At 40.0% G+C, this 22,764-nt stretch overlaps 1 protein-coding gene across 6 annotated transcripts in view; it reads left to right on the top strand.

Moving 5' to 3' along the window:
- Positions 1-22,764, top strand: part of DIP2C (disco interacting protein 2 homolog C) — a 443,076-nt gene that overhangs the window by 298,840 nt on the left and 121,472 nt on the right. For all 6 annotated transcript variants that reach the window (XM_058532329.1, XM_058532328.1, XM_058532326.1 and 3 more), the window contains 4 exons: positions 8,025-8,159; positions 10,969-11,088; positions 12,268-12,465; positions 22,207-22,298. In XM_058532329.1, coding sequence (XP_058388312.1) covers positions 8,025-8,159; positions 10,969-11,088; positions 12,268-12,465; positions 22,207-22,298 — 545 coding nt within the window. The remainder of the gene's footprint in view (positions 1-8,024; positions 8,160-10,968; positions 11,089-12,267; positions 12,466-22,206; positions 22,299-22,764) is intronic.

The following is a 22,764-nucleotide window of genomic DNA, read 5'->3' as shown; positions in this document are numbered from 1 at the left end:
GGTTAGGAAGCATTCGCTGAAATGTTTGAAATTGATGTAAGAAAGGAGATTAAATAAGAATTAAAAGAGGAAAAGAGAGTATATTGGATGAGCCGTGTGGCTGTACGAAATGTGGGTGAAGAAGGTACTTTTCTGCCTCCACTTGCACCTGTCACTCATTATGCCGGGAAAATGAGTCCTTGTCTGGTGTGGAAGGGACAAGTGTGATATCCAGGTCTGTTCTGATCCATTTTCAGCTGTGGATTAAGATTTTTAAACATTTCAATAATAAAAATTTTCATAAAGTAATTCCATATGCTCTCCATTAAAACAGCAGTGTGGAGAAGGGTTCGCCACACCCAGACGAGGAAAACCCAGTACAAGACACAGGTGCACATTCTCCTCACCACATCAAACCTCAGAGCTGAAGAAGTCCCAAACATAGAAAACAGATAAATGTAAGGAATGAATTAAATACTCTGCGAACATCTCAGACTCACCGAGTGTTTATTTCTAGATTATTAATTACCTGACAGAGTCAAGGAATTTCAAATCGACTTCTTAGGACTTAGCCCCAACAGCACTCACTCAGAATGAAGTTGAAGTTAAAAGCATCAGCCTTTTCAGTGTCAGAAATGAGACTGTTTGTCCGTTGGTGGGATGCAGACAGCTGGTCAGGAGAGCTGGGTCTAGTCACGGTTCTAATGTTAACGGCTGCTGACATCTTCAGAAGTCACCTCTCCCTGCTTTAGTTTTTTAGTAGGAAGAAAATGGAATAATAATTTGTTTCCTTTGTACCTCTCAGAACTGTTGTGAGTAAAAGGAGAAAATAGGAAAAATTTTCAAAAATTTTTAAAGTAACTTCAAATGCAATATGGTATTATTAAAATTCATTTTAATGTTTTCAATAATATGTGTACTGAGAACCTTTATTTGAAATCATGGTTAAGTTAAAAATTAAACAGAAATGTGTGACCGTTAAATATTTTTAGATAGATAATAAAATTTCTTTTTTTTTTTTAAGTTTATTTATTTATTTATCCCCCCAAAGCCCCAGTAGATAGTTGTACGTCATAGTTGCACACCCTTCTAGTTGCTGTATGTGGGACTCGGCCTCAGCATGGCTGGAGAAGTGGTGCGTCGGTGCGCGCCTGGGATCCGAACCCAGGCCGCCAGCATCAGAGCGCGTGCACTTAACCACTAAGCCACGGGGCCGGCCCAAGATAATAAAATTTCTTTGTGTGTGTTTTGGAACCTGAGAGAGCGGCTGAGGTTCTGTCATTGTGTTCTATCCAACACCTACATGGATAGGTTAGACATAGAATTCCCTCCATCTCTGCCATTCACTCCAACCTTGGAAATGTGTGTATTATTCTGATTCCCTTCACTTTTAAGGAAGTATCAGAATCTCACCAAAAGAAACACATATTTTGAACAAATTAATCACTGCTTTTGGCTCTCCCTTTGTGAATTTACACGTGGAATACTGGAAGAAATTATAGCATGGAAAATTAAATTTATCCAGACTAGAAAAGGTTGCATTACTCATGTACCTCAAGTCTCAATGTAACCTAAATATGGCTTTTGTGTGACATTTCAGTAATTTCTAATTTGGCACAAAGATAAGTTCCTGAAATATCTGGGAATTTTCTGTAAAGATAAAAAAATTTTTTGAAAGACAGCAGTGGCAAAATAGTAAAACGATGAGAAAAGGAGAATTAAAATACTTTATTCCTGTAGTAAAGAAAAGAAGTAAAAAGTCAGAGAATTGGCAGCATTTGGACCTTTTGTTGAGATCATCGAAAGCCTACAGATAAGAAAATTGTGTGTGCTGAAAGGAATTTAGGGTAAAATAACCCCCCTGACTCCGCCTCTAACCCTGTGGGGAGGAACTTGGCTGGAGTCTACAGGCGCTTCTTTTGGAGGAGAGCCGGGCGGTGAGAGACCACAAAGGCCATGAGGAGTCTGTCACAGAGTGGGCTGTTTTTCTATTTTGTCGTCATTGGAGTGAAATCCCAAGTCCTTGTGGGTTTTCATCATGACGACATGAATAGGGACACCGCACATATGTCTCCATAGTCAAGCTGGTTTAGCCTACAATGCAAAGTCCCCTTCCAGGTTGTTTTTTCTTCCTACGACTCGGCTTGTTGTTGCGTCTTTTGTGATGTGCTGTTACTTTCACACTTGAGACACTGACATTGAGGCCTCCAAAACATTCCCCATCCTGAGCTGGTAAGGACTGAGAATGTGCACATTTGTAATGCAAGATTTGAGACCTGGGACTGGCTCGGTAGCATAGTGGTTAAGCGCACGCACTCTGCCGCGGCAGCCTGGGGTTCGGATCCCGGGCGCGCACCGATGCACCGCTTGTCAAGCCGTGCTGTGGCAGCATCCCATATAAAGTGGAGGAAGATGGGCACAGATGTTAGCCCAGGGCTAATCTTCCTCACACAAAAAAAAAAAGAAGAAGAAGAAATGAGACCAGCTGTTACGACAGCTCCCCACACCTCAGATGGAATGCTATCATCACTTCGTAGGCCCTCCCTCTATTGCAAGAACCAGAAGGTTTCTGGATCATTATCAGAAAGTATTTACATTATTTAGAACGTCTGTGAATGTAACATTCTTAAGACAATTGGAAAAGAAAGGAGTAATACCTCTAAAATATTCTATCAGAAGTTGAGGAGCTTATCTTAAGAGTAACCAGAAGAATTAATGGAACGTTTTTAACTTCAAGAGGCATATTTGCAAAAACCCTCTGAGTAAAATAGTATAGGTATTACTTATCTACATAGAAATGGAGAAGTCGAAGAAAAATATTTATTAATGCATTTCTAGACTAAGATAAGAACAAAGCAGAATAGATAACATTGTCATAATTCAGAATCAAATTTCGTATATTCAGAAAATTAAAGAAACTTCTGCATGACTATTCGGTCATTTTGTAGCTACAGATAGATTGGTAAGGTCTCTGTCACCCTTTGTTAACTGACACATCTCAGACATTGTCACATACAGGCTCCGTCAGCATGTGCTGGGGGTGCATTGTCATTAGCAGATATTCATAGAAGTAATTGCCGTTTCCAGAACATTTTAGAATTCATTGATGGGAATGCTGGTTTCAATGTGTGCTACTTGTATCAGCAAGCAGATTCTCATCAGATTTCTTGCATCTAATCCTGCTAAGATAGAAGTCAAAAGCACCCCACGTACTCGTTGCATAATTAGCCTGAGTCTAGATATTGCGTTTTTTTTTGAGTCTAGATTCCGGCTGACTAAGGAATTTATTCCAAGGCTTGAATAGCCACCACTGACATAAATTACCCTAATTTATTTATGTATAATCATCCAAAGTATCAGAATTCTTTTATAATCTCTATATTGATACTTTTCAAACATTTACAAACAGTCTTAAAATATCAAATACATAGGGAGGATGGTGATATTGGCAAAGCCCACATGCTTGGGGCTGGGGTCTCCCTGCTACACCCCGACTCCCCTGCTTGGCCGTCCTTGCAGCTAGAGCTTCATAATTCTATAACAGGGTCAGCAAGTTTTTCCTGTAAAGGGCCAGAAAGTAAACATTTTAGGCTTTGTGGACCATAAAGTCTCTGTTGCAACTATTCAACTTTGAATACATTACTCCTTACCCATCATCAGTTAGTGGACCATGAGCACGTTGCTCTATACACATGAAAACCAGATTTCCTATTTTTTCTTCTCTTCATTTTAAAGTTATTTGGGGACTGAAAAATAATTAACACGGCTTAAAAGTGGGATTTATCACCATTGGCCCCTGGGGATTCCCACTTAGTTAGAATTAAAGAATGCTTCTTTTTAGCCAGTGTTAGAACCAGAGGCATTTTATCTGCAGTTGTCATGTTCTTTAATTTATTCGTTCTTGTGTTCATTCATTTTTTGAACTATTCCTCCAACATTTGCTGAGTACAGACAATGTGGGCTGGGTGCCATGTAGTTTCAGCATCTGAGTAGGACGCAGGAAGCCAGACTGAGCCATATGCCTGCAAGAGCAGGTGAGTAGGAAGGAGTTAGGTCAAGGAAGCAGGGAACTTCCAAGGCAGAGCTCAGCAGGGAGACCAGCCGGTACCCTGAAGTAGTCATCCTGGAAACAGCTGTCCAGATGGGGTGGACTGTTGGCCACAGTAACAGACTGAACCCCAGAGTGGGAGGGGGGAGGTTCATGGAGTGAGATGGGAGCCCTGGTGCTGATGGAGCCAAAAGAGGTTGCAGGTGCATCACAAGTGATGGCTGAGTTATACTTCCTCCTCCTTTCTCCTTGCACCTGTCTCGAATTGCAGATTCTTAAGGAACCCATGTCGGCTGTGGAGAGTGAAAGCAATGCAGGGGCAGATGAGACAGAACCCCCCCAAGGGGAGCAGATGTGAAGGTCCCCAGGCTCACAGTGGAGGTGACACTTGACAGGTGCCTGGAAGTATGGCCACCATTTTTCCTTTGGTTTTAAAAGTGCTGGGAAATTGATCTAAGGGACGGTGAGCCATCTTGCTCAGGAGATACAGACCCACTCTGACAAGAGTTCTTAATCTTCAGAATGCTCCTCATGCTCGAGGACTTCATTGGCCTTGTACCTGGAGCTGATGAGCATTTCAGACCTTTGAACCTGCACCTTCAGCTTGGCTCCACTTCTTACTCATCGACAAGTCTGTCTTGAGCATCTGTTACATACAAGGTGCTTTTAAATACTCCTCAAAAGATAGGTAATCTAGTGAAATACTGAGAGTCCTGATCTTTATCAAAATACAGTAGGGCCCAGTGCATCACTATAGTGGCAGAACGTTCTCTGGCTTCCTAACTGAAGCCAGCTGCTGGGTTTGTGATCCTACAGTGACAGCATATTCAAGGAGTTTGAAAGGGAGTAGGAGGGGAGGTGACATGTAAATAAATTTGGAAAGCACTTTGAAGTCACCCAGCTGTCACTGTTCCTATTTTTTAACCACCAGATGTATCAGAATTATTATTTTCCCAACTTCAAAGTGGAAACACTGCAGTATTCCCACTGCCCAACACAAAGACTGATTGGCAATCAGCAGTGGTGTGGCTATAGCGTAACTTAAACACAAGTAAATCTGAATAGAATCAGAATGCAGTGAACTCACACTTTAGCTGCTTTTGTTTTAGGTGGCTAATTTGAAAACTTGCTCGTCATACATTAGCATCTATTGTATTTTCATTGGAAATAGGAGGCCCCAGTGAGTACTACTTAGCCGTGGAGAATTAGATCATTTTGAAACATGAAATGGTCTATTTGGTCAAAGTACAGTTAGAGGTGGTGAAAAGGATGAACACGGTGTCTGAAACATTAAAGAGGCCGTTGGAACGGTCCTCTCCATCCCTCTTGTACTTCCCTCCATGACCTGATACAGCATCCTGACCTCGCTCTCCCCCTGTCACAGGCCGTTCTTCTCTGGGCTAAGTTCTAAGAAACTGCTCTTAAGGGTATGTTGTAGTTTGCTGGGCTGCCAATACAAAGTACCACAGGCTGGGGGCTTAAACAGCAGGCATTTGTTGTCCCTCAGTCTTGGGGGCTAGAATCCGAGAGCCAGGTATGAGCAGGGCTGGTTTTTCCTGAGGCCTCTCTTCTCAGCGTGTAGATGGCCATCTTCTCACCGTGTCCTCACATGACCGTCCCTCTGTGTCTGCCTGTGTCCTAATGTCCTCCTCTTATAAGAAACCAGTCCTATTGGATTAGGCCCACCCCAGTGACCCCAGTTTACCTTTATCACCTCTTTAAAGGCCCTTCTCCAAACACAGTCACATTCTGAGGTCCTGGAGGTTAGGACTCCAACATGTGAGTTTTGAGGGGACAAAGTTCAGCCCACAACAGGGTGAGTACTCTTGGAAAGGGAGATGAGAAGTGGGGCACTCAGCTTTCTGCTGATGGCCTATGTTTAGGGCTCTGGTGCCGCTTGTCATGCTTTACAAAGATTCCCAGGTTCAGACCCTGGACAAATAGTGGCTTGTTGGGGCTGCCACTCGTACCTGTGTTCATCTCATGGCACACTGGCATCTAGAACTTCCCTTCAGCAGATGTCTGTGCACCAAACAATAACAGTGCTTCAGTGCTTGTGTGTGTTTACTTCATTCCCTCTGTAACCTTACAAGGTCAGTATTGTCATTATCACCTCCAGTTTACAGAGAAGGAAACTGAAGTATAGAAAGGTCCGTCACTGGTCCCAGGTGATTAGCTATGAGCAATGGACCTGGGGACCAAATCAGGGACTGCTGGTGGCCCCAGGCCTCAGCCCCCACACGCATTTCCACACATGTGCCGGGTCAGTGTGCCTGGACCAGTTCTATCCTATTCTCTGGATAGTCTGGGCACATTGGGGTGAGGGATCACTCTGGGTTGCTACACTTGAAACTGGCCTGAGAATACAGGTAAATCTTCCTCAGCCGCAAGTCTCACTTCATGTAGCGTCCTTAATCTACGTAAGCTCTTCTTTATACACACTACACACACACACACACACACACACACCTCTGTGTACAGTTGAGCCTCACTGTTGGCCAATTCCATGCTTGCGGATCCACCTACTTGTTAAAATAATGTATAACCCCAAATCAGTCCTCATGGCCTTCTCGCAGTCATTCGAGGATATCGTCACGTTCCCAGCTGAGGTGGAACAGAGCGATGCTGAGCCTTTGTGCTCCAGCTCCGACTGTAAACAGTGTCCTTTACATGATCTGTTCGGCGCCTGTTTCTCCTCATACTTGTGCTTTTTGTTGGTGATTTCAGTGTTTAAAATAGCCCTCACGAGTAGTGCTGAAGTGGGCAGCGTCTGGAAGAGAAAGGCCTTCTGGAACCTACTCCCCTTCCAACAGCACAGAGTAGTGTGCTTGTGTCACACGGAACTATAGGATCTTGACAAGTTTCTATCTAATGAGGATTAATGAGTGAAAATTAATAGTATAAGGCCATTATTAGAACCTAGGATATATAAAATGTCATTGATAGTCTCATTTGACATGCTCTCCTTAATGCCGTATTTAATAAATACAAAAATTGTGCTTTCCTCATTTAACCATTTAAGTGCTTCCCTTTATCATTAATGAATGCTGCAGGGAAGGACTGCTGCACATCTCACCGTGCGTAACACAGCACCCCACGCACATTAGATTGTAAATAGATAGATGTTTTTTGAACGACTGAGTATTATTCATGCTAAAACAAATAATAAACTAGCTAATATTTCTTGAATGCTCACCCTCTATCAAGAAATGTCCTGAGGCCGGCCCGGTGGCATAGCGGCTAAGTGCGCGCGCTCTGCTGCAGCAGCCCGGGTTCGGATCCCGGGCGCGCACTGATGCACTGCTTGTCAAGCCATGCTGTGGTGGCATCCCATATAAAATGGATGAAGATGGGCACGGATGTTAGCCCAGGGCCAATCTTCCTCAGCAAAAAGAGGAGGATTGGCGACAGATGTTAGCTCAGGGCTAATCTTTCTCACACACACAGAAAAGAAATGTCCTAAGACCTTTATATGTGTTAATTTATTTAACCTACCTGCAAGGAGGTAGCCATTATTGTTCCCATTTGATGGATCAGGAGACTGAGGCACAGAGAGGTAAAGACACTTCCCAAGATCTCAAGGAATTTGCAGAGCTGGAATTCAAACCCCAGGCACTCTGCCTCCAAAGCTTAAGCTCTCAACTGCCTCTCCTGTGACAGACAAGAAAATTACTCTTTTATGAACAAACACATAACTTACAATATCTCTTTTTCCGTTGGCTGCTTGAAAACATTATTTCAGTTAAAATGCTACAGTGCTTCATTGATGTGACGCCTGTTATGATATTACATCTGAAGTTTTACCTAGCTTTGTTCCACTTTGAGCGGTATAAAGTATCTTAAAGACCACCTTTATGCTGAGATTTCTGTAGTAGACTTGGATTCAGGGTCATGGTCTCTTCTTAGGTTGTGCATTTTTTTAAACCCCATTGATTACTTAGCCTTCAAAATAACTCTATCATGATAATCAAGAAACTTGTGATTGACTTCCTTACAGAAAATCACTCTGCACCTCCTGATGTAACCACTTACACCTCAGAACACTCAATACAAGTAGAAAGGCCACAAGGTTCAACGACATCGCGGACGGCACCCAAGTATGGCAATGCTGAGCTCATGGAGACTGGCGATGGTATGTCTTCAGCAACTTCTTTCCTCCTTTGTAAATTTTCATTTCTACTAACTTGCCTTTCTTATGCCCATGATGGGGTGTGTTTCTTCTAGATACACATCTACTCATTGAATCTAATTTATCACGTTCTTCATGAGTCCCTCATAGAAGGTGGTATAGTCACAAGAATTGCAGGTTATCTTCAAGTTGGCCAAGAGTTATTCCTTGTAGGAAAAAAATGTCACATTGTAGGAATTTAGTCATGGGAAGAAAAATTTTATAAGACTCTGATGTTTTTGCTAATGAATAATGAATGTTGGTTAAGCAGTTAAGAAATTAGTGTGCAAGTGTTTAGACCATGAATGATTACTTAGAAGGGCAAGATGAAGTTCAATGTAAAATAAAATAATTGACAGATGTGGGCTAGTGTGTTGCTTTAGACTTTGGAAGAAAGAGGGTCTTTTTTTCTCCATAAGGGAAAAAATATTTGTCATTTGAGGAAATACAGCAGTAGGGTGTTATCTTTTTTTTTTTTTTTTTTTTTTTTTGGTGAGGAGATCAGCCCTGAGCTAACATCCACCAATCCTCCTCTTTTTTTTTTTGCTGAGGAAGACGGCCCTGGGCTAACATCCGTGCCCATCTTCCTCCACTTTATATGGGACGCCGCCACAGCATGGCTTACCAAGCAGTGCGTCGGTGCGCGCCCGGGATCCGAACCAGCGAACCCCGGGCCGCCGCAGCGGAGCGCGCGCACTTAACCGCTTGCGCCACCGGGCCGGCCCAGTAGGGTGTTATCTTTTATTCCTCATGTCTTCAGTCCTGGTATGTTCTGATTAGAGTGGCCATTTCTACCTCCCAATCTGAAGTAGCAGACTTGAACCTGAACTTCATGCTTTATTCTGCTGTCCTTTAGTCTCAGTCCTTCCTAGGGTCATGAAAGTTAGAATAGAACCCGATGACGACATAAAATGTTATTTTCGTGGAAGATGGCTAAAATAGCCTTGGTGTGCCATCCATCCCACTGACGAGGGAGGCCTGGACCCAGTCTCTGACAGGCAGCACGCACTTCATTTTGGTCAGAGCCCAAAGTCACTGGGGTTTGTGAGCTCTCCATTGGTACATTTGAAGTCACTCCGGTTTCCAATATGATTGGTTTTCCTGGGACGCTTTCAGCTTCAATGTTTGCATTAGTTCTCTGTTAAATTCATCATTTATTAAATTGGTCATTACTGTTATCCTCGTCATCACCATTTTAATAACTTTATTGTCTTTGAAGTCCATCATCTTTGTCTGCCGCCCAGGTAAATTCATATGTTGTCCATATGACTCCATATGAGTCACGTGTTGTCCAGTTCAGTGTTTCCCAGTGCGTGATGATCTCTCGTATCAAAACCACCTGAGCTGCACCCCACACTGACACATCAGAAGCTCTGGGCTGGGTCCTCGGATGATTCTTCTGTGTTCTAAACTAAGCTGGAGAACCAGTAGCCTTGTGAAATGATCTCCATCCCAACTAAGTTAAGTGGAACTATTTAATGGGGAAATACTTTGTTTAGATATTGAGAATTCTGGGTTGTATATTTTTACATGTTTTCAAAACTTTAAAATATTTAATGTCTCAATTCTGAAAGTGCTCATAGATTCTTTTGAGACTACCTATTAAAAGGTTTTTTATTTGATAGAAAAATTTCCTTGAATTCTGTCATTCTCATTCCAAAAGCTGAGGTCTGTTTTGTGATACCCTGCAATGGAGAAGGCAGGCTCTGCCTCAGCCGTTACGGGAAAGACCCCCCTCCAGGCCGTGGTTCTTCAGACTGTCAGAGCTGTAGAGTTTGCCAGACCCATAGTTACCAGGTGCAGGTTTCTGAGCACCTTTCAACGGAAATGAAATTTGCCTGCAGAGGATACATTTGATCCAGTTAAGGATGTCAGTGTCTTAGCACTCCTTTTGGTCGTTAATTTGGGCTATTTATTTTGAAATTTTAAAACTTCTTGCTTTTTTCAATGATCACTTCACTTATTCAGTTTTCAAAATGCTGTTGCATTCATTGTTTTAAGTAAGAAATATGTTAGTATTAAATAGGATTTATTTTTCTCATACACATGAATAAATATATTCTAGTGCTCTGTGTTATATAGAAATTTGAATTTAGAGACTTTAATTTGCTGTGCTTCTAGAATGCATTGCCTGAATCAGGTGAGTAGAACTGAAAGACAGGTAGGAGGGACTTAGTGGTTACCTGCGGAAGGACAGGGCCTGCCTCGGAGCTTGTGGAACCTGAGTCCTGCTCGCTTTCGTGTGGAAGTCCAGATGCTGCGGAGCACCTGAATTCGACTTCTCCAGCAGAATGTTCTCCTGGCCCCTGCGAGGCCAAGCGCCCGTGGTCTCGGGGAGACTGGGACTTGGGGAGGGTCTCGCTGCTTTGTCAGCTCTCTGACCCCTGTTGAGAGAGGAGGACCTGAGACAGTGGGAATATTTCAGGAATTAGAGGTGGGACCGAGCCCTGTCTGTGGTCCAGAGTCTTCCCAACATCACCAGACCAGGACAGCTCACGACATTTTGAGAGAGAATCGTTTCTACCGCCTCTTTACCCTCCCCGGTTACCAGCAGGTCCCTGCGCTGCGACAGTCCTTCCAGTGGAATGTCTTCACTGTGCACCTCGTCCCAGGTGGCAGTTTGAGAGAGACTCTGTCTCAAAGGAATCGGCTTGCTTCTCCCAGCCCTTGCAATGGGGCGTGAGCGCAGGTGTCACACCGTGGTTCTGTGGCTGCTTGTTCCAGCGGTGATGTCCTGAAATCAGTTCGTCTGCCCCATGCTTCTGTTTTTCAGGAGTGCCTGTAAGTAGCCGGGTATCAGCAAAAATTCAACAGCTCGTCAACACCCTCAAACGACCTAAGCGACCGCCGTTAAGGGAGTTCTTTGTTGATGACTTTGAAGAATTGTTAGAAGGTAAAAGAACCCTTTCACCCTTGTTTATTTCAGTGTCCCTGTGGTCCCATAAACTACAATGATATTTTTTCTACCAAAGCTATTTTACTTTTTAAGAGCAGTAATCGTAGCATTCAGTGGAAGACAGGAGTCTTATGTGGAGACTGTAGGTACTGCTCCCGAAGGTCCCTTAAAGGTATGCAGAGCACCACACTGTTGGATAGATTTCCAAACTGATTGTTTATCATCCTCAGCAGAATATGATTTTGGATTTTGTCCCATGAGCCAGGCTCTTTATAGGGATTCTATCAGGTTACAGAAATGAAAGTAAATCATAGAAAACCTTAGCTCACAGCAAGGCATTTCTCTCTGAATAAGCTTGTTAAGAGGAATGCGGAGGGCATGTGGAGCATGTCTCAGTTTCCTCCACTCTACAAATTCAAGAGCCCGTGTCTTAGCTGCTGAATGCTCCTGAGCCTTTTAACACAAACCACTTCAAGTCAAAACCAACAACTGCTGATTGTAGTAGCCCAAACTCTTTATTTTCTTATTCTTAATACCACAAGTAAGACATAGCTGATTTTCTGGCCAGCAGGTAGAAATTGTCAATCATAAACTATGAGAGAGAAAACTTTTCCAGAAGTGAGAAAAATGATCTCAGTTTCTCATCTATCTAAACTAGAGTTGGGCAAGTTGTATTTGATTATGAGGCATTTATTTTTGTTTTACTCAAGAAAATATGCTCTCTGCTAGTTATTCGTAGTAAGTTGTATCAAATTTAAATTTACATCTCAATATTTAAGAGCAAAATATAATTTAGCAAGATTGGAGCTCTTTGGAATCCAGAATTACTAGTGTATGTCAGTAACTGATATTTTAAATGTAGCTGTTGCGATCCTAGACTCTGGGTGTGTTAAAATATGTAGTTTTACTTGTCAGTTTATAAATGCACTCAGGTCCCCCTAAGTTACCCATCCCTACACTGCCTTGGAAATTATAAGAATTCAGCGCTTCCATTCCACCCATGAGGCTAGTATGTAGGCCATGGCCCTGCTCTAGAAAAGCATGTGTGCATGTTTTCTGTCTCCTACTAAGTTTATACCTTAAGTATAAGACCCCTGGCTTCTATGAAAAGAAAAAACTGATCGCACTAACATGGATGTATTTTTCTTGAAAACTTTTGTATTCAAATGTACTTAGTTCAACAACCAGATCCTAACCAGCCAAAGCCAGAGGGAGCCCAGATGTTGGCAATGCGAGGGGAGCAGCTGGGTGTGGTTACGAACTGGCCCCCGTCTTTAGAAGCCGCATTACAGCGATGGGGGACCATCTCACCAAAGGCCCCGTGCTTGACCACCATGGACACGAATGGGAAGCCCCTGTACATCCTCACTTACGGTAATCCTATAAGGGTACTCGCCTTTCATTTGCTTACGCACACACTGCCTGTTTCAGGGTGGCTGATTTATGCTTGTGCTGCCTTATGTTTTGGGTATGGAAATAAATGGAATCTGAAAGGAAATATTTTAGGAAAATTATTTGGTTTGAATATGAAAAATTATTTGTTAAATGTTTTTTGAGTAAAATCCAGAAATGGATACAAAAATTAGTGATCATGACTCTAATGAGATGCTGGATTTTACCTCTTGGAATGTATCTGTGATATTCTGTTGCTTTCAGGAAGGATTGGTAGTTAAAGAATGTATATCAAACTCTTTGACATATGTCACTCAGAAGAAACGAAGTCTGTTTGCAGAGTGGTTTTTCAGAAAGCAAGAGAAACAAGCTTTTCTCTAATTCTTCATTCAATGCAATTAATGCAGTCTGTAAACTTTTGGTAACAGTTACCTGTGCCTGAAAGATTCCTTCCTCTTTCTTCCATGAATAAGGGGCCATGGCGAAAGCAGATTGTCTGCTGTAGCTTTGTGAAGAAACCAGCTTAATAACTAAAAGACCGAAATGGTTCATATTATATCTGCATGTGTGAGGTTAGATTACCTTTTTTTTAACTTTCAGTTTTGCATTTTATGACAATAACTCTCTTCTAATTGCAGGTAAGAAAGAAATTGATTTCTACATTAGCAATCGAGGTCAAAAGCCAGATGTTATGTTAAATAACGTAGAGTCCAGCTTTATGGGGATGTGGGCCCCAGGAGGCACCAGCCATAGACTCAGTCATTATCCTGTGTATCTCGTGGAGAGAAATGGGATTTGGGACTAGGAGCATATGCTTTATAGCCTCGTTGTTTTTATGGCTTCATTGGGTAATTCTAAGTGAGTGAAGAGTGTTTCACCCATGATGAGGCATGAGCTTGATTTTTTTTTTTAGTTATACTCTTGGGAATAGGTTTTATTCAGTCAAAAAGACAGAAGACTGTCTAGGGCTTACATACCCACATACAGGGAATTCTGGGACCCACCTGCATGCACACCTGAGCGTGCATGACAGCACTCACCTGTCCGCCAACAAGCATTCCTCGCAATGTTGGAAGCACTGACTGTGCACTGGCTCCTTGCTGAGGCTTAGGCAATCAAAGAAGAGTGAGACACGGCTCTCAGGGGCTGATGATCTAGATTGGAAGTGCAGCCCCCCTTCTACTGATGAAACATAGGACAGAGTATGACTTTCCCTTCATGCAAGGTTATTGAGGTGTAAGATGCAGACCAAATGTTATCTATGAAAATGTGGAACGCATCTGTCTACCCAAGGCATCTGAACTATCTGTATTTTGTTGTATTTTAATCATCTATAGTAGACAGATACTATGGGTCAATCTTGGTTTTTACTTGTTAAAGGAATAGAAGAAAGCAATGCATTTCCAAATTTAAGATAACAATTTATCAGGATGTAAAATCAAAATGTTGGCTAATACAATGAAAACTGTAGAAAAGTGCTTTCTGTGTAGAAACACTAAAATAGGTGAACATTTAATGATTGGATATTGCTGAGAAGATGTAGAGAAAAGTTCATTGAATAAGAATTTTTATAATACCAAACAACTTGGTATAATGGAAGGAATTGTAATGTACCTTCAACTCGAAAATTCAGCTTCTTGCGAAGTGCTAGGGTAGCAGAATTCCCAGCAGAGAAACTTAGGATCTTTAATAGAAAATATAGATGGCAAATGAAGGTTGTGAACAAACTTTTAAAAAAATGTTATTTTCCATTTACCAATACAAATAAAAAAGCATACTAAAGAGAACCCATGGTATTTCATAATCTTAAATTAATAAAAATAAATCATGCTATGCAGCTAATTTCCTTCTATCATGCCTTACTTGCAGAAACCTCAGTCTCTTCTCTCCTTCCTCCTGGTCTTGGTGAGATATCTGCAAATTCATTTTGCTTTGTTGCAGTGTGCTTTTTCTACCAAGCAAATGCTCATCTTTTTCGTCTTTTCTTTTTTCTTCTCTCTTTTTTTTTTTCAAATGAGCTCTGACAGCCCTTCCTTACCCATCTGCCTCCCTCTCTCCTCAGAGTTACACTCTGTACAAGTTGCTTATTCCTCACCCAAATCCAAGTAAAATTAAAATTAGTATGAAATAAGATAGTGCTTACATCATTATATATCTTTTTTTTTTTTTCCTTCTACATGCACACGGCTGTCTCAGAGTCTAAATATCTGTTTTCCCAGTTAAAATATGTTTAACTTGCCTTAAATCTGGGGTAATTTCATGTCAAATATATATACAATATTATTAACTATTATTAACTATATAGTCACCATGCTGTCCGTTACATCCCTATGACTTACTTATTTTATAACTGGAAGTTTGTACCTTCTGATCCCTTCATCCATTTCACCTATCCACCACCCTCCGCCTCTGGCAACCACCAATCTCTTCTGTATTTATGAGCTTGGTTTTTGGGTTTGTTTTAGTTTCTACATATAAGTAAGATCATATAGAATTTGTCTTTTGGGGCCGGGCCGGTGGCACACACGGTTAAGTGCGTGCGCTCTGCTGCGGCGGCCCAGGGCTCGCCAGTTTGGATCCTGGGTGCGCACCAACACACCACTTGTCAAGCCATGCTGTGGCGGCGTCCCATATAAAGTAGAGGAAGATGGGCACGGATGTTAGCCCAGGGCCCGTCTTCCTCAGCAAAAAAAGAGGAGAATTGGCAGATGTTAGCACAGGGCTGATCTCCTCACAAAAAAAAAACAAAGGAATTTGTCTTTCTCTCTCTGACTTATTTCACTTAGTATAATGCCCTCAAGGTCCATCCATGTTGTCACAAATGGCAAGATTTCATTCTTTTTTTTTTTTTTCCTTTTTTCTCCCCAAAGCCCCCCCGAGTAGATAGTTGTATGTCATAGTTGCACATCCTTCCTAGTTGCTGTATGTGGGACGCTGCCTCAGCATGGCTGGACAAGTGGTGCATTGGCGCACGCCCGGGATCTGAACTCAGGCCACCAGCAGCGGAGCTCGCGTACTCAACCACTAAGCCATGGGACCGGCCCCCCCCCCCTTTTTTTTTCGTTCTTTGTTATGGCTGAATACTATTCCATTGTGTATATATACACCACATTTTCTTTATCAATTCATCTGTCAGTGGACGTTTAGGTTGCTTCCATGTCTTGGCAATTGTATATAATGCTGCAATGTACATGGGGTAGATATATCTTTTCAAGTTAGTGTTTTCCTTTTCTTCAGGTAAATACCGAGAAGTAGAATTGCTGGCTCATATGGTAGTTCTATCTTTAAATTTTTGAAGAACCTCCATACTGTTTTCCATAGTGGCTGCACCAATTTACATTCCCACCAACAGTGCACAAGGGTTCCCTTTTCTCCACATCCTCACTAGCACTTGTTATTTCTTGTCTTTTTGGTAATAGCTGTTCTAACAGGTGTGAGGTGATCTCATTGTGGTTTGGGATTTGCATTTCCCTGATGATTAGTGATGTTGAGCATCTTTTCATGTACCTATTGGCCATCTGTATATCTTTGGGAAAATGGCTATTCAGATCCTGTGCCCATTTTTCAATTGGATTGTTTGGTTTTTTGCTGTTGAGTTGCATGACTTCTTTACATATTTTGGATATTAACCTCTTATCAGATTAATGATTTGCAAATATTTTCTCCCATTCCATAGGTTGCCTTTTTATTTTGTTGATGGTTTCCTTTGCTGTGCAGAAGATTTTTAGTTTGATGTTGTCTCACTTGTTTATTTTTGCTTTTGTTGCTTTTGCTTTTGATGTCAGATTCAAAAACTCATTGCTAAGACCTGTGTCAAGGAGCTTACTGCTTATGTTTTCTTCCAGGAGTTTTATGGTTTCAGGTCTTACATTCAAGTCTTTGTTTTTCTTTTTCTTTTTGTTTTTTGCTGAGGAAGATTTGCCCTGAGCTAACGTCTGCTGCCAAGCTATCTACCTCTTTTTGGGCTTGAGCAAGATTAGCCCCGAGCTAATAGCTGTGCCGATCTTCCTCTATTTTGTATATGGGTTGCCACCACAGCGTGGCTGATGAGTGGTGTAAGTCTCCACCCAGGATCTGAACCTGTGAGCCCAGGCCGCCAAAGTGGGGTTCGCTGAACATAACCACTACACCACAGGGCCAACCCCTTACATTCAAGTCTTTAATCCATTTTGAGTTGATTTTTGTGTATGGTGTAAGATAGTGTCCGGTGTCATTCTTCTGCATGTGGCTGTCTAGTTTTCCCAGCACAGTTTATTGAAGAGACTATCCTTTCCCCATTGTATATTCTTGGTTCCTTTATCGTAAGTTAATTGATGATATATGTGTGGGTTTATTTCTGGGCTCTCTATTCTGTTCCATTGACCTATGTGTCTCTTTTTATGCCAATACCATACTATTCTGATTACTGTAGCTTTGTAATATAGTTTGATATGAGGAAGTGTGATGCCTCTAGCTTTGTTCTTTCTCAAGATTGCTTTGGCTATTCAGGGTCTTTGTGGTTCCATGTAAATTTTAGGATTGTTTGTTCTATTTCTGTGAAAAATGCCATTGGAATTTCTTTAGGGATTGCATTGAATCTGTAGATGGATTTGGGTGATATGGACATTTTAACAATATTAATTCTTTCAATCCACGATCATGCTATATCTTTCCATTTATTTGTGTCATCTTCAATTTCTTTCATCAGTATCTTATAGTTTTCCGTGTACAGGTCTTTCACCTCCTTGGTTAAATTTATTCCTAGGTATTTTATTCTTTGTGATGCAATTGTAAATGGAATTGTTTTCTTTTTTTTTTCTAATTTTATTTATTTATTTATTTTTCCCCCCAAAGCCCCACTAGATAGTTGTATGTCATAGTTGCACATCCTTCTAGTTGCTGTATGTGGGACGCGGCCTCAGCATGGCTGGAGAAGCGGTACGTCAGTGTGCGCCCGGGATCCGAACCCGGGCCGCCAGCAGCAGAGCACGAGCACTTAACCACTAAGCCACCGGGCCGGCCCTGGAATTGTTTTCTTAATTTCTCTTTCTGATAGTTCAATATTAGTGTATAGAAATGCAAATTTCTGTATATTAATTTTGTATCCTACAACTTTACTGAATTCATTTATTAGCTATAACTCTTTTTGGTGGAGTCTTTAGGGTTTTCTATATATAGTATCATGTCATCTGCAAATAGTGGAAGTTTTACTTTTTTCTTTCCAGTTTGGATGCGTTTAATTTTTTTCTTGCCTAATTGCTGTGGCTAGGACTTCCAATACTATGTTGAGTAACAATGACAAGAGTGGGCATCGTTGTCTTGTTTCTGATCTTAAGGGGAAATCTTTCAGCTTTTCCCCATTGAGTATGATGATAGCTATGAGTTTGTCTTATATGACCTTTATTACATTGAGGTACAGTCCCCCTGTACCCACATTGTTGAGACTTTTATCATAAATGGATGCTAAATTTTGTCAAATGCTTTTTCTGCATCTATTGAGATGATCATATGAATTTTATCCATCATTTTCTTAGTGTGTATTCACATTGATTGACTTGCGGATGTCGAACCATCCTTGCATCTCTAGGATAAATCCTACTTGATCGTGATGTATGATCCTTTTAATGTATTGTTGAATTCAGTTTGCTAATATTTTGTTGAAGACTTTTGCATTGATGTTCGTCAGGGATTTGGCCTCTAATTTTCTTATCTTTTGGCATCCTTGTCTGGTTTTGGTATCAGGGTAATGCTGGCCTCATAAAATAAGCTTGGAAGTGTTCCCTCCTCTTCTGTTTTTTGGAAGTTTGAGAAGGATTGGCATTAATTCTTTGAATGTTTGGTAGAATTCACCAGTGAAGCCATCTGGTCCTGGACTTTTGTGTGCTGGGAGGTTTTTAATTACTGATTCAATCTCCTTACTAGTAATTAGCCTATTTAGATTTTCTTTTTCTTTATGGTTCAATTTTGGAAGGTTGTACGTTTCTAGGAATTTATCCATCTCTTGTAGTTTGTCCGATTTGTTGGCGTATAATTGTTCACAGTAGTCTCTTATGATTCTTTGTATTTCTGTGATCAGTTGTAATGTCTGCTCTTTCATTTCTGATTGTATCTGAGTTCTCTCTTTTTTTCTTGGTGAGTTAGCTCAAGGTTTTTCAATTTTGTTTATCTCTTCAAAGAACCAGTTCTTGGTTCATTGATCTTTTCTATTGTCTTTTTAGTCTCTATTTCATTTATTTCTGCTCTGATTTTTATTTGTTTCCTTCTACTAACTTTGGGCCTCATTTGTTCTTTTTCTACTTCCTTGAGATGTAAAGTTAGGTTGTTTATTTGAGATTTTTCTTGTTTCTTGAGATATGCATTAATTGCTGTGAACCTCCCTCTTAGAACTGCTTTTGCTGCATCCCATAAGTTTTGGTACGTTGTATTTCCATTTTCATTTGTTTCAAGGTATTTTTTTATTTCTCTTTTGATTTTTCATTGGTCCATTGGTTGTTCAGTAGCATGTTGTTTAGTCTGTATATATTTGTGATTTTTCCAGTTTACTTATTGTAATTGATTTCTAGTTTCATACCATTGTGGTCAGAAAAGATGCTTGGTATGAGTTCAATCTTCTTAAATTTGTAAAGACTTGTTTTGTGGCCTGATATATGATCTATCCTGGAGAATGTTCCATGTGTACTTGAGAAGAATGTGTATTTTGTTTCTTTTGGGTGGAATGTTCTGTACGTATCTTAAGTCCATCTAGTATAACATGTCATTTAAGGCTGATGTTTCCTTATTGATTTTCTGTCTGGGTGATCTATTCATTGATGTAAGTGGGCTGTTAAAGTCCCCTACTTACATTGTATCACTGTCTATTTCTCCCTTTAGGTCTGTTAATATTTGCTTTATATATTTAGATGCTCCTTTGTTGGGTGCGTAAATATTTACAGATGTTATATCCTCTTGTTGAATTGATCCCTTTATCATTGTGTAATGCCCTTCTTTGTCTCTTATTGCAGTCTTTGTTTTAAAGTTGATTTTGTCTGATATAAGTATAGCTACCCCAGCTTTCTTTTGGTTTCTGTTTGCTTGAAATATCTTTTTCCATTCATTCACTTTCAGTCCTTGTATGTGTCCATACATCTGAAGTGAATCTTTTGTAGGCAGGATATAGGTGAATCTTTTTTTGTTTAATCCATTCAGCCACTCCATGTCTTTTGACTGAAGAATTTAGTCAGTTTATGTTTAAAGTAATTGTTGATAGGTATGTACTTATTGCCATTTTGTTAATTGTTTTCTGGCTGTTTTGTAGTTTCTCTGTTCCTTCTTCTTTCTCTTGCTCTCTTCCTTTGTGGTTTGATTACTTTCCTTAGTGGTATGCTTAGATTCCTTTCTCATTATCTTTTGTTTATCTACTATAGTATTTTGCTTGGTGGTTACCATGAGACTTACAATAAGCACTTTTGTTTATAATAGTCTATTTTAAGTTGATAACAACTTAAGTTTATATGCATTCTAAAGCTCTACATTTTTACTTTCCCCCCAATGTTTTATGTTTTTGATGTTACGTTTTATATCTTTTTATCTTGTGTATCCCTTAACTAATTCTTGTAGTTAGAATTATTTTTACTGCTTTTGTCTTTTAACCTTCATACTAGCTTTACAAGTGATTAACCCACTACCTTTACTATATATTTACCATTACCAGTGAGATTTATACTTTTATATGTTTTCTTGTTACTAATTAGTGCTCTTGCTTTTCAGCTTAAAGAAGTCCCTTTAGTATTTCTGTAAGGCCAGTTTAGTGGTGATGAACTCCTTTAACTTTTGCTTGTCTGGAAAACTTTTTCTTTCCTTCAATTCTGAATGATATCTTTGCTGGGTAGAGTATTCTTGGTGGAGGTTTTTTCCTTGCTCATTTATAAACCAGTCAAGAACTGTTGTATCTTCTGTAATTTAAATCAGCAACTTACTCTTTGTTTCTTTTTCTCTTTGAAAAATATCGATTATAATTCTAGAATTTTGCCAAAAATGTGTTGTCGTTTTCAAACACTCCTTTGTAAGCTGACTTTTGTATGAATGTATGATGATATCAACTTTAATAATCCAAGCTGAAAATGAAGTTGAAACTTGAAGAAAACATAATGGTGTTAATTGTTTGATTATAATTAATTTGTTCATCTACAACACATTGATTTTTTTCAATTACAACAAATTGATTGTAATTGTTTATTCAACTATAATAATTCTCTAACATTCACATTAAAGAGGTCTGAAGGCACAAAATATTTGTATTTTTTTTAGGAAAAAAAATTACTCCCTGAGTTATTTCTAATGGCTAGTGACTTATTGGGGGGAAAATGTAATCACCAAATAAAATACCAAATAATTGTAAAAGAGCCAGTCTTGAGGACTGCAGCATTGAGGAGGAGTTAGAGAAGATGGAAGAGGGGGCATGAATAAAACTTCATACCTAATCATTGCTCTAAGTGCTCAAGAAGTATGCTAAAATGCATACCATAGTTTTTGCTTTTTATGACTTGCCTATGACAATAAAACAAAGAAGCATTTGTTGAGCACATGCTGTGAACAAGGAATGTTCTAGGAATTAGAGGAATCACAGATAATGAAAACATTCTCCTTGTCCCCTAATCATTCAGGGGAGACAAATTGATAAAGCCTGTGGTGGATAAACAGTAATGACTCTAATTTGGGTTGCTGCAAAATCCAGTATGAACTAAAACAAATTCAGATTTTTTTCATTCAAAATATATATTGTAAACAAAAAACTTTAATTTAGCTTTTACATTTAAAATACAAAAATGATTGAAACAGTGATTGCATTTATAGGAAACAGTTAAAATTGCTCTTAACTTTATTGTACTATTATTGTATTAATACAACTTCTAACATCTTGGCTACTTCTGAGAGCTCATAGAAGCTGAAGTTGTAAGAGGCCTTTATGTGTCCAAGAACTCATGTTAGATTTAAAAGTTATTTTTATTCCATCTCAGACTATTTGCTGTAGCCTGGACAATGCTGAGGAAATGTCTGGCCCTGGGATGAAGGCAGAGATTTGAAATCTGCAAGCTCTTCAAAGCTGGTCATTTTTTTATGAAATGTTTTGTGGTTTTTTTTAATCACAATTTTTAAATCCTGCTTTGTGGTCATTTTTTGTAGCCTTTGTAACTTTAAAATAATTCAGAGTTTTACCATAATCTTTATCTAAATTCAAATATTCCTCTCTGAAACCCTAAAACCCTGGGGTTAGGATAATTTGAAGTTGAGAAGCTTAGGACTTGGGAGGGAGAGGGACCAGTCCCTATAAAGACTGTCTTAAGTACCCTTTACGTTCATTACAGCCACACAAGACAGGACCTGTTAACAGAGGAAATATGTGTCATTTTGCGCAACACAAATTAGCAGTGATTCACTATCGTTGTGGTCCCTGCCCTGCTTGACTCCCTGGAAATCATCCCCACAACTTCTGTGATGATAATTAAAATCTTCTATGGCTTTGCTATAGGTTCTTTGCACACTAAGAGTATTTGTATTAGCACCTTATTCCAGTGTTCAGGCTTCTCAGATTTTATGAGTCAGAGTTGCTGGTTTTTATTTCCCATCTTGATTCCAGGGACTCAGAATAACTTGAAGGCTGAAAATGATAAAGTAATACTGTCTGTGTAGTTTAATGTGCACGTATACACATAACTGAAAATGCATGTGTCCAACTACTTGTGTCTTTATAATTTGTATTGATAGGCAAACTGTGGACAAGAAGTATGAAGGTTGCTTACAACATTCTGCATAAATTAGGTACAAAGCAAGAGCCTATGGTGCGACCTGGGGACAGGGTAAGTGCAGTTTAAATTATTGCATATGCAAAACACATCGTCTTATGTGGAAAGTACCTACTGTTTTAAAGTTTCCGAGTACAGTGTCTCCTAGTACTAATATTACTAAATAAGGCTTTCTTAACATCTACTCTGAACCAGGAGCAATTACACAATGTCATTTAATCCCACAACAATTCAGTGAGCTAAACTATGGTATTTCTCACGTCTTATCTACAAGGCCACTCAGACTTGAGAGGTTAAGTATCATATCAGATGAAGGCACGAAACTAGTAAGTGGTATAGCCAGCACTCATATCCATTTCTGTCAGACCCCAATGCCTGTGTTCCTATCTGCTGTCATATATTGTCTCCTGGTTTGAAACATATTTGTGTCATCTTCCTGAGTGAGCAGGACAATTATATTTAAAACTTTTTTACATTGGTCAGTGAGACCAACAATCTTGGCAGCAAACTGCTGGTACCA

This window comes from Diceros bicornis, chromosome 36 (genome assembly GCF_020826845.1).
Source record: "Diceros bicornis minor isolate mBicDic1 chromosome 36, mDicBic1.mat.cur, whole genome shotgun sequence".
Classification (NCBI taxonomy): domain Eukaryota; kingdom Metazoa; phylum Chordata; class Mammalia; order Perissodactyla; family Rhinocerotidae; genus Diceros; species Diceros bicornis.
This window is presented reverse-complemented; position numbering and strand designations above follow the sequence as displayed.